General features: G+C 35.6%; 1 protein-coding gene across 1 annotated transcript in view; it reads right to left on the reverse strand.

The window, feature by feature from the left end:
* PLA2R1 (phospholipase A2 receptor 1) overlaps positions 1 to 14010 on the reverse strand; it is a 113505-nt gene that overhangs the window by 14996 nt on the left and 84499 nt on the right. The window contains 6 exon segments of the mRNA XM_081260883.1: positions 534 to 681; positions 1147 to 1277; positions 1933 to 2050; positions 9930 to 10069; positions 11828 to 11931; positions 12416 to 12480. Coding sequence (XP_081117009.1) covers positions 534 to 681; positions 1147 to 1277; positions 1933 to 2050; positions 9930 to 10069; positions 11828 to 11931; positions 12416 to 12480 — 706 coding nt within the window.

The raw sequence follows: 14010 nt of genomic DNA on the forward strand, positions 1-14010 counted from the left end.
AAGGAGAGACAGACCAGAGGGTACACTTATTCTCTCTGTCTCTTGCCATGTGATGCCCTGTGCCACCTTAAGTCTGCCATCAAGAAGGCCATTACCATATAGGAGCCCTTTACCTGGGATCAGAACCATGGGCCAAGATAGCACTCTTTTCTTTATAAGTTAGCTTGCTAACTTTGTTATAGTACTTCATTATAGTGTCAGAAAATGGCCTAACACATACATGTAATCCCAGAACAAAGCAGGAAAATTTTTGAAGAGGCCAAAGTGAATGCATAAACTTAGTCACCAGTCAAGTGGTCTTTGCAGTCCTTCGAACACAACTAAAGGGCATAGAACCAGGGTGCTGGAAATTACATGATCATAGGTAAAGAGAAAGAATAAGTGCCTCACACTGTTAGCTGTGGGACTGCTAAGCAGTTGTGGAAAACAAATATGGAAGATAAGGGGGCTGAGACTAAGGAAATGAAAGGAATAAAAAAACATATTTTTATATATGGAATAAAAAGGAATTAAAAAAAAAACATGTTTCTTACCTTGCATTTTTTCACAAACAAACCCATATCGTTCTTTTCCACAATCTTCAAAATACCATTTGCCAGTGAAATGAAAATTAGGATTACTTGACAGCAAGGCACAGAGAGGAATGTGTTTTTGAACTTCTGTAGTGTTATGACTTGGAATCTTTAAAAGAATATAAATGTTATAAAAATATGATAATATAAATACATTGAAATTTGTTTTTAGGACATTAAAAGAGCATTAATCCCTTATTAACATTTCTTTCTCTTTTTTTTTTTCTTTTTTTGTAGTACTGAGGATTGAACCCAGGGCCTTGCATATGGTAGGCTAGGGCTTTACCATTGAGCTACATCCCCAGCCCCTCTTTCTTTGCATTTAATAAGTCAGTTCACAAATCTCTTCATAACCTCCAAAATAAACAATAATTGTAATGAGTAAAATAATTACATTTATGAAACACATGAAAATTAGGTGAAATTGCATTATTAAAATTAATGTTAATAATAAACTAATATAAATTTAGACCTACAAAATATAGGAAGAAAAAATCTTTAGTAAGCAAGTCTCGAATGAGAGAATGAGAGTTCTGGCTAAAATGATTTGTACAAAATAAATCTTAAAACTTACATTTATTACATCAAATGGAGACCAGTTAGAATATGTCACAGGCTTTCCATTTAGCCATTTTTCATAATCGTTATTTTGTAACCCTATCCACACATTAGTGTTATGGCCAAAAAGATTCATAGTGATGAAAGCTGAAAGATAGGAATACATTATCTAATTTAATACCATATAAACCATTAGGGTAATCATCAAATTCTGTTTATAACTGTAATTATATTTAAATGACAGTGAAACTTAACTATGAATCAATTGTAGGAATGTGTTACTTTGTCCTTGTTAAGGTAATGGAGTTTTTTTCTGCACTTTTGTTTGAGTTTAAATTGACAGAAATTAGCTGGATAACAAGAAATTTTATCATATCATTAACAAAACAATTTCCAGTGCTCATTCAATGCCTTTTTAAACAAAAGAGGATTTATCTATTGTAGTTAAGCTACAGTATATAATTACCTAAATATCAAATAAAAGTGTGTAGTTAAATCTAAAGGGATCTAAAAATCATACTGTGAAATTATAGTAGTCTGTACTTGAGATAATTTTAGCCATTTTGAAATGCAGATCTTATTCTTTCTATTACCTTCAAAACTCAGCAGCTTATGATCAATGCAGTACGCAGACATGTATAGATGTCATGACATAAAGCTTACTGGGTAAACTGAAAATTTATGTATCATCAGTACAATGTTTTAAATGTTGATTTGGAAACGTTAATATGTTTTGGAACATTTTAATTAATACCTGAATAAAAATTATTATTTTGGCCTAGCGGCACCCTGAATACTCTACCTTGTTCCACCTCACTTTCAATGGCAACCAGTGTCCCCCCTGTTTCAATGCAGAAGTCTTGAGCACCCATCCAGTTCTTCAGATCACTTGGGTCTTTGGGGATCCTCACCAAAAGGCACTATGAAAAAACACCAAAACAAAGTGCTCATTTCTGTAGTTTTATAAGTGAATTAAAAATTTCCCATAGATCAACCTTGAAAATTACTTAGGCAGAAAGAACTCATTCTTCTTTCAGCTGCTCCAAAGACATTAAAGTAACCATCATATACACCTTAAAAGGGCCAATGCCTGTGTTGACATCAGGCAGATAAGAAACAAGGATGTGTTATGTCATGTGGGATGTCAGAGCAGTGGCCATGGCTCCTCAAGAGGAGCCAGTTTGCTCACAAAGTTTGCAGTGGCAGATTTAATCTAATAAAAGAAGTCTGTGAGTGGCAAAGAACAGCTTAGCTTGAATCGATTTCCAAACATCCTTCCTCACTTTGAGTGAGAAAGGAATACGGGGAGATGGAGCCACATCAGGTGTTTCAATTTGCCAAATATGTAGAGTCAGCCATTAGGTCAGTAAGTCCATCAGAAAAGCCAGAAAAGGAAAAAAAAATGAGCCCAATGGGAGGAGAAGCTAGGGAAGAACTAAGGACACCCAGGAAAAGGAGAAACAAAGGAAGGCCAGCCATCAGTGTTAAATGGAACACAGAAAGGCTATGGGATTTGGCACTGAGAGTTCATGTCTCTATCATGGTGGAGGTTTCTTATTATGGGATGGGTGAGAAATGGAGGACTGGCCTGGCTGATGATAAGCTTTTCTTCCCCACCGCCACCCCTAAAGCTCAATGAAATTTAAAATGTTGGTAGGACTAACTGGGCTTAGGTGAGAGGGAGACACAGAAGAAAAAGGTTATAATGGAAAAGGCAAAGTTCCAGAGAAGTCAGGAGACACTTTATGCAAAGCACAGTCCATCTAGAATTTCCTGAGAATTCCTCTTTCACGCTCAATTTGCTTATCAATGAACATAGCAACCCTAGTCTTTGATAGGTCAGATTCCAAGATCTCATTACTGAGACACTTCCAGTTACACGATGATGTCACATTATGTAGAAATCCGACTTGAGGAAGCATCCTTCCTATCTTGCCTTAGAACGACGTCCATCCTTTCCCATCATTCTTCTAAATTCGTCATTTCCCACTGCTTCCCCACCATCATATACACCTTAAAAGTGAAGAGTAAGTCTTGTTCTTCTTTGTCACACCAGGGGAATGTGACTAATAAACATTTATGGAAAAAAATTAGACAACAGATCCTAAAGTGGTTATCAAACGACATCCTCGGGCATTCTAGATTGAGCCCAGTGGTTCTCAAACAGTTTAGCCCCTCAGGGATCATGTGACAATGTCTGAGGGTTGCCATCGACGTTGGCAGTGGAGTCCAGGACAGCAGCTCCACCCTGCAAGGTTCAGAACAAGTCACTAGTCCGCAGCCAAGAACCACCCAGCTCAAAGTGTCAACCGCAGGAGACCATCCTTTTCAAAACTCAGTTCTGACATATCATTATTTTGTTGTTGTTGTTTAGTTATACATGACAGCGGAGTGTGTTTTGACACATTGTACATACATGGAGTATAGCTTGTTCTCCTGGCTATATATGACTGTTTGTGTATTCATGTATGAACATAAGGAAAATAATCGGACATGTCCTCCTCCTCCTCCTTCTCCTCCTCCTTCTCCTCCTCCTCTTCTACCTCCTCCTCTTCCTCCTCCTTAATATTTTTTATTTTAGATAGACACAATACTTTATTTTATTTATTTATTTTTATGTGATGCTGAGGATAGAGCCCAGTGCCTCACATGTGCGAGGCAAGCGCTGTACCACTGAGCCACTACCCCAGCCCGGACATGTCGTTCTTGAATTTACTCTCCTCAGAGGGTTTCCGTTGCTTTTAGGATAAAAACCAGAACCCCTGATCTGGCCTGAAGTTGAGTTACCAACCAAAGGAGGAAGAGTATTTTCAATTCTTCTGCTTCCCTTTCCCTTGTTTGCTTCACAAAGAAACTGAATTGGCTATAAGGAGTTTAATTTTATAACAACTATCCTTTTATCTATTTCTTTTCATTCTGCCTCTTTCTTCTAATTACAAATTCCGAAGAGTGGCACACACTAATTATTGGGAAGTCTTATCACTTAATGCGAATTCACCTTGTGTTCAGATAGTCACACTAATGAACCATTCACAAATACCAAGGAACTTCATTGGTTCCGTTAGCGCATTAAATCTCTCCAGAAAAACACTCCGTCCTTGCTCCCCACATGCTCGCCTCAGCCAGGATTGACTAGCTCGGCAGTGTGGAGTGTGGCCTCCCCTTTCCACAACTTCATTGTTTCTGAAAATATAACATATTTACTAACACTCTCTGAAATGGTGTTGTTAATAATTAAAGCACAGCAGCAAGAGGCAGTACAACATCCTTAACATTGTTTACTGACTCATTTGCAAAATATGATCATCTTGTATAATGTACCTCTGATTATTGCTGTGAATTAAGGAGGTGCTATTGTTTCTCTACAAGTTTCACATATAAGATTATTTTATTCATTTATTTTGGGTCTCAAAATTGTTTCTAGCTCAACATTTGGAAATTGAATTCTTTACACTGGGTGGTTCCCCAGTGTTCCTGCTGACAACTGAATGGCACAGTTAGCACACAGTAAGCCTGGGCCCTGATAGGCATTTCACCAGCCCTCCTGCACTACCATTTGGAATTTCTGTTTTGCAAAGCACTCCCCCTTCTCCTACCCCCACTACCCAATGATCTTGGCCACCACCCTCTTAGCCCAAGTTACTAATTTTGCCTGGCTATCTAGCTGTTCTCACCCTGCCCACCTCCAATCTATCCTTGGCACTGTAGCTAGAGTGATACTTTTAAGAATTTGGTCCTGGTTATGTCCCTCTTTAGTTAAAAACCTTTTGGGGTTTTCCCATTTCTTTTAGGATAAAACCAGAAACTCTACAATGATAACACTTGCCTACTTCTTTTGTCTCATCTTCTATTAGCCTAGTTCTTCAGTTTCTTAACTGTTATATTTCCCCTCACCACAGGACCTTTAACACATGCTACTTTTAATGATCTTTATCTTATGACCACCTTGGTCAGGTCCTCCTATGACATACTTTTAAAGAACTGCATGACTTTATCATATACATCATGGTTTTAAATTATATAGTTATTTTCCTGGCTGGCTTATTAAAGTTTATTCTCCCTCCTGTCTGTAAGCTCCAAAAGACAAAACATTGTGTCCTGTTTTTGAATTCTCACTATGCAACATAGTTAAGTGAAGGAATGGATAAAGTGTAAAGTGGGGACATGGAAAATGGTAACCCTCAAGACAATGTGCCCCAGGAGGAGGGAGGGAGGAAGGAGGCAAAACATTAATTCTTCCTCAGTAAATCCTTTCCTAGTGACAAGACAATCCCCGGGAAGGAGACATACATCAATTCTAAAATGGCAGTACCTAGAAAGAGGATAAGTGTTGATCCTTTCCCAGTAAATTCTTTTCCAATGACAGCAAAGCTACACATTAATCCTGTCCCAGTCACAATACGATGACCCCCAGAGGACAAGATAAGCACTGGGCACTGAGCTCTAAACCTTCCATCCTTGCGCAGTAAAACAAGTCTCAAGGGCTGGGGTTGTGGCTCTGAGGTGAAGCGCTCGCCTAGCACGCGTGGGGCACTGGGTTTGATCCTCAACGCCACATAAAAATAAAATAAAGATGTTGTGTCTACTTATAACTAAAAAATAAATATTAAAAAAGTCTAAAATTTTTACAATCTCTTTCCTGAATGCCCCAACTGACAAGTCACCTCTCAGTGTAACCTGTAAAACCCCAAGCCCCTTCTATAACTGGTGACCATTTTCTACCCAGAAAGTGAGTATATCTAGGATATACTTATATAGTCATTATCACCCAGTTGTGAAAAACTAATAGTCACATACACGAATGAACAAGAAATGAATGAACAATCCAAATATAAGAGCTAAACCCAAAAAGCACTTAGAAGAAAACATAGAGGTAAATCTTCAGGACATTGGATTTGGCAGTGGATTCTTAGGTATGATACCAAAGCACAAGCAACGAAAGAAAAAATAGATAATTGCGTTTCATTAAAATTACAAACTTTAGTGCATCAAAGGAAATTATACAGTAAGTTAAAAGACAATCTAATGAATGAGGGAAATATTTGACAGGAATTAAGTATATAGAATGTATTCAGAATTCTTATAACTCAACAATAAAAACACAAGTAACCCAATTAAAAAATGGACAAAGAACTTGAATAGACATTTTTCCCAAAGAATATAAACAAATGGCCAATAAGTACTTGAAAAGACTCTAAACATCATTAGCCAATAGAGAAATGCAAATCAGAGCCACAATGAGATAACACCTCAGGTGTACTAGAATGCCTACACTCAAAAATGATAATAATAAGTGTTGACAAGAATGGGGAAAAATATAAATCCTCATACCCTGTTAGCACAATTGTAAAACGGTTTAGTTGTTGTGGCAAACCATTTGTTCCTTAAAAAGATAAGCAAAGGATTACCATATGAACCAGCAATTCTACTCCTAGGTATATCTCCACAAGAATTGAAAATAATTTTGAACGGCCAACAATAAAAAAAAATAACTAAAAGAATAATAAAAAAAAAAGAATTGAAAATAGGAACTTAGAAATGTACATGTCAATGTTCATTGCAGCATTAGCCACAGTAGTTAAAAGGTGGAAATAACCAAAGTGCCCATCCACAAATGAATGGATATAGAAAAATATGGTAATTCATAGAATATGCAATGGGGTATTATTCAGCTATCAAAAAGAAGGCAGTTTTGATATATGTTAAAACATAGATGAAGCTTGAGAACACCATGCTACATGAAATAAGCCAGACAACACTGGGTGAGTTCACTTAAATGAAGTATCTAGAAGAAGCAAATTCATAGAGATAGAAAATAGATTAGAGAGGATGGGTGCGGTGGCACACACAATAAAAATGCTTTAAAAACCAACTGCCAAACGTTTTAGTAAAAGACTTAGTAACAGTGTCTTATTGAATATAAGTGATACAATTTTCATAATGGAATGTAAAATTTACGACTGGTAGAAAGATTCTATAGTTTGAGAAAATGGGAAATAACAGAAAGTACTAGCTACTAAAAAATAGTATACCTCAATGCTATAGTAATGTATAATCTAGAAAATATTTCATAGTGCCACCAGGCTGACTTTATCATGGGGCTAAGCTGATGTGGCAATTATTTTTATTATCATTATAATTGAAGGCTTTATTTTTTTAAAACAGTTTTAGTTTTAGAGCAAAATTAATAGGAAAGGAACAGAGATTCCCCATAATAACCTCAGTTCTGCACATGCAGAGCCTCCCCCATTATCATGGTCCCCCACTAGCATGGCACATTTGTTACAATTGATGAACCTACACTGACCTGTAGTTATCACCCAAAGTCCACAGTTTTCATTAGGGGGTCATTCCTGGTGTTGTACATTGTATAAGTTTGGACCAATGTATAACAAGGTGTATTCCCCCATGGAATGTCATATAGAGTATTCCAGAGCCTAAAACATCTTCTGTGCTAAGCCTGTTCATTTTTTTCTCTCCCCTCAACCCTTAATTTTTTTTTTTTTGTGTGTGTGTGTGTTGCTGGGAATTAGAACCCAGGATCTTGTGCACACAAGGCAAGCACTCTATCAACTGAGCTATTTCCACAGCCCCCAACCCTTGATTTTTAAGTTGTCTTTATATAATTTACCTTTTCTAGAATGTCATGTAGTGGGAATAATATAGCATTGGAGTACTTTCAGATTGGCTTCTTTTATTTAGTAATATGCATTTAAGGTTTTTTTCATGTCTTTTCACGGCTCCGTAGCTTGTTTCTTTTCAGCACTGAATGATACTGCATTGTCTGGATATATCAGAGTTCTTATTTATCCTTTCAGTTACTGCAGGACATCTTGGTTGCTATATTTAGTAATTATGAATAAAACTGCTTTATCCACATGCAAGACTTCACACAGATGTTGTTTTCAACTCCCTTAGATAATTGTCAAGGAGTGTGATTGTGGAATTGTGTATGGTAAGACTATAATTAGTTTTGTAAGAACATTCCTACTGTTTTCCACTGGGGCTGTACCCTTTTGCATTTCCAATAGGAATGAATGAGAGTTCTGGTTGCTTCACCTCCTCATCAGCATTTGGTGGTGTCAGTGTACTAGGTTTTGGCCATTCTAACAGAAAGGCAGTGTGTTCCATCATCATTTGCAATGCAGTCCTTAAGTTCTAATATGAAGTAGACAGTGTAGGAAAAGAGTAGGACTACCAGATTCAGGACAGAAAATGTGAGGTTGATTTTCAATCTAATGCCTGTTTACTGTGAACGTTCAGAAAGGTAACACAATTATTCAATATGCAAATTGTTAATAGTAATTCTGTATCTTTTAAAAGTTCAATAGAAGAAATGCATATGAAATCATCCAACAAGGTCAGTTGGAAGCAACCTAAATGTCTACCAATGGATGATGAATGGATAAACAAAATGTGGTATATACATACAATGGAATATTATTCAGATTTAAAAAGTAAGGAAATCATATCACATGTTACAGCATGAATAAAACTTGAAGACATTATGCTAAGTGAAATGTACCAGTTATAAAACAAATATTGTATGCTTCCACTTATGTAAGGTATCTAAAATGGTCAAATCTATAGAGATATAGAGCAGAATGGTGGTTGTCTGAGGCCAGGGTGATGTGGGGAAAAAGAATAGGAAGTTATTGTTTAGTGGGTGTAGAGTTTCAGTTCTGCAGGATCAAAAGAATTTGGAGATTCCTTGCACAACAATCTGAACGTACTTAACACCAGTGAACTGTTTACTTAAAAGTGGTTAAAATGGCAAATTCGGTGTTATATGTATTTTACCACAGAATAAAAAAAATTAAAATTAAGTCAGTATCAAATATATAGAGGGTGCTCAATAATTGTGTAGAAAATCCAAGTGACTTCATTTCATGAATTAACAATGAGAGGAAAATCACAAAGAAGGAGAAAATGCCCTGCCAACATAATGGAACACTCAGATTGAAAATTGGCTGTCCACAATTGAAGACCAATTTCATATTAGCATATGAAATTATGACACAGTTTGGGTTTTTTAATTCTCTAAGGGTTAAACAATTATAATTTGGGATGCATTTTAATTACTTCCACCTAAGGCCTATAAAGTTATTTTATTATAAAACATAAGGAGTAGAAGGAAAGTCTAGGCCTTAATTGAAGGCAGTATCAGAAATAATAAATCTGGTTTACAATATCCCCACTGGCGATTTTTTTCCCTTAAATTCAATTCTGCATGGAAGCATCAGCTTTATGAGGCTCAAGATGACATTGACCAAGCTAAGTTATTAGTTCATCAATTCGCAGGTGCATAGAGCTCTTTGCTGATTCCAGGCAGGGAAGACACAAAAGGAGAAGACCGGGTCTGGGTCCTCTGGAGTTCACAGCTCATTTGGAGCAGAGCCTAGACACATAAGCAAGCAGGCACATGTGCACACATACGTGTGCACACATGTACACACTGCATTTGTACACATACACACTTGCACACACAATACACACACCACACATGCACAAACATGCATCGCACCTGATGAAACATTCAATACAGTGAAGGGCTGTGCCAAAAATAAGAACCAAACTGAGCATACAATGAGGAGTGGTGTCAAGATTGTTTTTGTCAAAGCCTTTTTAGTTGCAAAAGATTTGTTCCTATGTGGAAAACTTCTCCAGTCTCTTGAAAGTTGGACAAAAGCAGTCCAGATCTGATGGATAACTCATGGCTTTTTAAAGTCATCCCAACTTTTTGAATACTTTCCAAAGTGAAAAGCTACAACAGAGGCAGCTCATTGAAAACAATTTTACCTTAGAGTTAAAATATAGCCATCCTTTGGGACACGTTCCATGTTCTTTTGGTATCTCTTTCTTCTTCTCGATGATCCAAAACTTGGTTCGCTTACAAATGCTAGGCATAGAGACTGAACAGTCTGCACTGCCCCAGAGTCCTGGAGGAGAGAGTAGGTTAGAAATGGCTCAGAAACAGTGGTGACTCTTTGTAGGTATCCTCTATGTTATGCAACTACTATGGTTTTCCAAAATTTATTACTTTAAATATAGAAATGGAATTAAATTTAATTACTGACTATAGTGACACCAGCTATCTGGGAAAGGTGCTAAATCAGTAATTTTTAAGAATGTAAAGATTTTTTAATGCAAAAAATAAATAAATAAGTAAACGAAAGTAACTCAACTAAAATCCCAGAATTGATTAAAGTTCTAAGAATATTTGACTTGGGTAGAATAATACTAATAGAGTAATATTTTTGTTTTCAGATATACAGCTTCAATGATCAGAAAAAAAGATTCCAAAACAACAGATGATCATTTTCACTTTATTATTATTATTTTTAGAAAATTCAGATTGAACATCCTCAATCCAAAAATCTGAAATCCAAAACTTCTTAAGCACTGCAATAATGCTCAATAAGTTTCAGATTTTGAAGGATTTCAGATTTCAGATTTTTGATTTAGGGATGTTCACCTGGCATAACCTATTCAAATAACCCAAATCCATAAAACCCTGAAATCTTAAATACTTCTGGTCCCAAAGCATTACATGTAAGGGTGCTCAACCTGTATAATAATTTAGAAAAATTAATTTAGGAACTTCTAAGAAATTAGTAGTTCTCTAGTATTGACCCTTCACAAAACTAGACTCATATAAACATGTCCACTGCAAGATACATCCTCCAGTCCTTAGCTTCCTGAAAACTGATTTTAAATGTAGAAGAGTTGTTTTCAGAATAAGTGTTATAGAGTGCATTTCATTAGCATTCAAGTAATAAATTCCAGAACAGGGCAGAATGCATGCAAATTGTAAGGGTAAGTTCAGGAGTCTAGTATCAGAAATAAGAGCCAAAAAGACGCTGGCTTTAAAGTAGGGGCTGGAATGCTATTTTCAATACAGATGAGCTGCTAGTTTCCCAGACTCAAAAAAAATAGCCCTTTTCTGTAGGCTATTGTGACACCTGCTGGCAAAAGCAAGCTGATTAACCACATGTTGTTTTCTTTTCCTCACTCTTTGCAGAGGCCGTTTGCTTTCCCTCTCCTGACATGGGTCCCAGGTTAGTTATGAATCTGTTAGATTAAAGGATATTGTGATCTTTAATTAGAAAGTGTGGGAGGAGACAGTGGACAAGCAACCCCAAAAGCTCTGTGCTGAGGAAAATAAAGCAGACTTCAGCATCAGTGTGCTTTTAAATCCAATTTGTAAACCCTTGCTCTCACAAAGCATGCTTAGTCAATGCCAGGTATTTAAAGAAAAGAAAAAAAAAAAGCAAAAGAATGCCGAATTGAATCAAAATGTTTGCTAGGGAAAAATAGAAGTAAATTTCATAGAGGTTCAAGTTCTGAACATTTTTAGATTGGATACAAGAAATAGATAAAACATGGTTCTACATTGAAATTTCTTAGAGAAAACAGATTTGTCAGGCACATTTTTTTTTTTTTAGCAGTCTCAATGGGCCCATTTTTGGTTCTGTTTTGGCTCATGAGGAGGAACTTATCTAGATGTACATTATTTTCAAGGACACAAATACATGGATTAAATGGAAGGAATGTCATTAAGCCTTAAGATTATGACATTAAACACAGTCAACTGAAAAGTCACCAAACTCCTCACTGAACTGAAATAATAAAAAAGGAGATTTCAAGCCTCCAGAAAAGTCTGTATTATAAACTGAATCAAGAATAAATAAAATAACCTGTTATGGAGGAAATGAAGCCACATCTCTGGCTCTGATTATTCACAGATCTTTCTCTTTCTTTGTCCCAATTCTGGTATGTTATTGGTGATCCATCTCTCCAACTGTAGGAAAATTAAAAACTTTAAGGGTTTTTCATTTTACATCTTTAAGTATCGTTAAGCTTTAAACAGTATTAACTCTTAACACCATTCTGGAATTCTGGGGCATGGATTAAAGGTATAATATTTTGTTAACTCAGAAAAATACTATTGTACAGCAAAGCACTTATAGTTAACAATATTGTATCACATAAATATTTTCTAAGAGGGTAGATTTTATTTTAACTGTTCTTATCACAAAAATAAGCAAAGAAATAGGGCAGGACAAAACTTTTTAAGGTGTGAATATGTTTATCGCATAGAATGGGATAATGGTTTCATGGGTGTAGACTTCAAAAAATATGTCGTTGTCTAGGGAAATGAAAATTTATAAGTTAAAGATAATGTTTGAAGTTGTTTAACAAATTGATCGCTAAGATCTAGTCTAATCATTTTGTACATAAATCTTGTCAAACAAAATTAAGTGCAAATTAATCTAGGTTCATACTGAAATTCATCGTTGGCTTTTTCTTCTTGAAGTCCAATCCACCAATTTGCACCATACTTTGATAGCTATTGAAAACAAAAAAAATATAAAGAAACTGTCAGTATTTATTCTCCTTGTTTTCCCTTTTCACCATTAAGATTAATGGAGTCGCAGCTAATAGCTTTCTAATCTTGAATACTTCACCCAATTATCTAAGAAAGAGGAACTAAGGCCTAGGATCTTGAGAAAGCCTGAAACTTCATTATTCTAAAATAGGGGATAGGAAAGGTAGCAGAATACAACAATTACTAATAGGGCATTATGTAAAATTGTGGATGTGTAACCGACGTGATTCTGCAATCTGCATTTGGGGTAAAATTGGGGGTTCATAACCCACTTCAATCTAATGTATGAAATATGATATGTCAAGAGCTTTGTAATGTTGTGAACAACCAATAAAAAAAATAAAAAAAAATAATAAAATAAAATAAAATATTATCCCCTCATTATGAAGGAAAATTGGAATCAAATATTGAAATCACTTTGGTTCCATACAACATGAAAACTAAATTTTCTAACTCTGTAAAAGGGATTTAAAGAGTTTATAAAAAGTAAAATAGAAGATGAATTCTTTTTCTGACTAAAAAAATTAGTGTTGTTTTCCTCTCAGTGAATTATAGAAGTTCATTGCAGATGTCACATTTATTTGAAAAACAATTCAAGATACAAAGACATCAATAGAATAAAGATTTTGAATTTTAGGTGTTAGTCTGATTGTTAAGCTTTAAACAATATTAGCATTCAAATAGAGAGACAGAATACAGGACAAAAGAATACTACAGAATTCCAGTGTCTGACAACTAGAAAATTATCTTTATATGTTTTATTAATTTTATACCAGTTGTGATCCTTCAGTCTTAAGCACACAAAGTATAAAATTGAAATATAATGTACATGCATGTGTGTATGCACACATAAACACACATTACAGCTGATATAATACTGGACTCATGACCTAGGGAATTATAATTTATTCTTTATCCATAAGAGAGAAAGAGGGAGTTTCTCTGAGATCTCTGAGTCAGTATTTTTATGATGTATGTATTGTATGTTTGTGTTGAATTGGAACTTAGTTTTCTATGCTAAAAATCTGTTAATTTGAAGACATATATATTTAAGTCTGCACTCGTTTCTTTTGTAAAGATGGGAATAAATTTTAAGATCTATTATTTTTCTACATGAATTTCAGGTCATCATACAACAAAACCTAATAGCTTGCTAACATTCCAGTTTGTAAACAGGTATTTTTACTCCTTAAACAGTGTGGCTGTCTGCCATATCAGCAATTTGAGAATAATGCAAGGTGGAACAATTGTAATTTTGGATCCCTGAGGTGTCGTTTCGTGGACATGTTCCTACATGCTGAATTTAGATTCTCATTGTCAGACTTGCGAATGGGTCCATTGAGACTGGCTGGGAACTTAGTGGGAGAACCACAACAATTTCATTCCATCTAAAGAGGACTCCTGTGCCACGATAGTGCAAATCATGGCCTGATTGTTCACTCCCCCAATTAAGGATCTCTAAAGGGAAATGGTAACTATTGCATCTTAAGA

The sequence above is a fragment of the Spermophilus citellus genome (assembly GCF_964194105.1).
Source record: "Spermophilus citellus genome assembly, chromosome: 11".
Taxonomy (NCBI): Eukaryota; Metazoa; Chordata; class Mammalia; order Rodentia; family Sciuridae; genus Spermophilus; species Spermophilus citellus.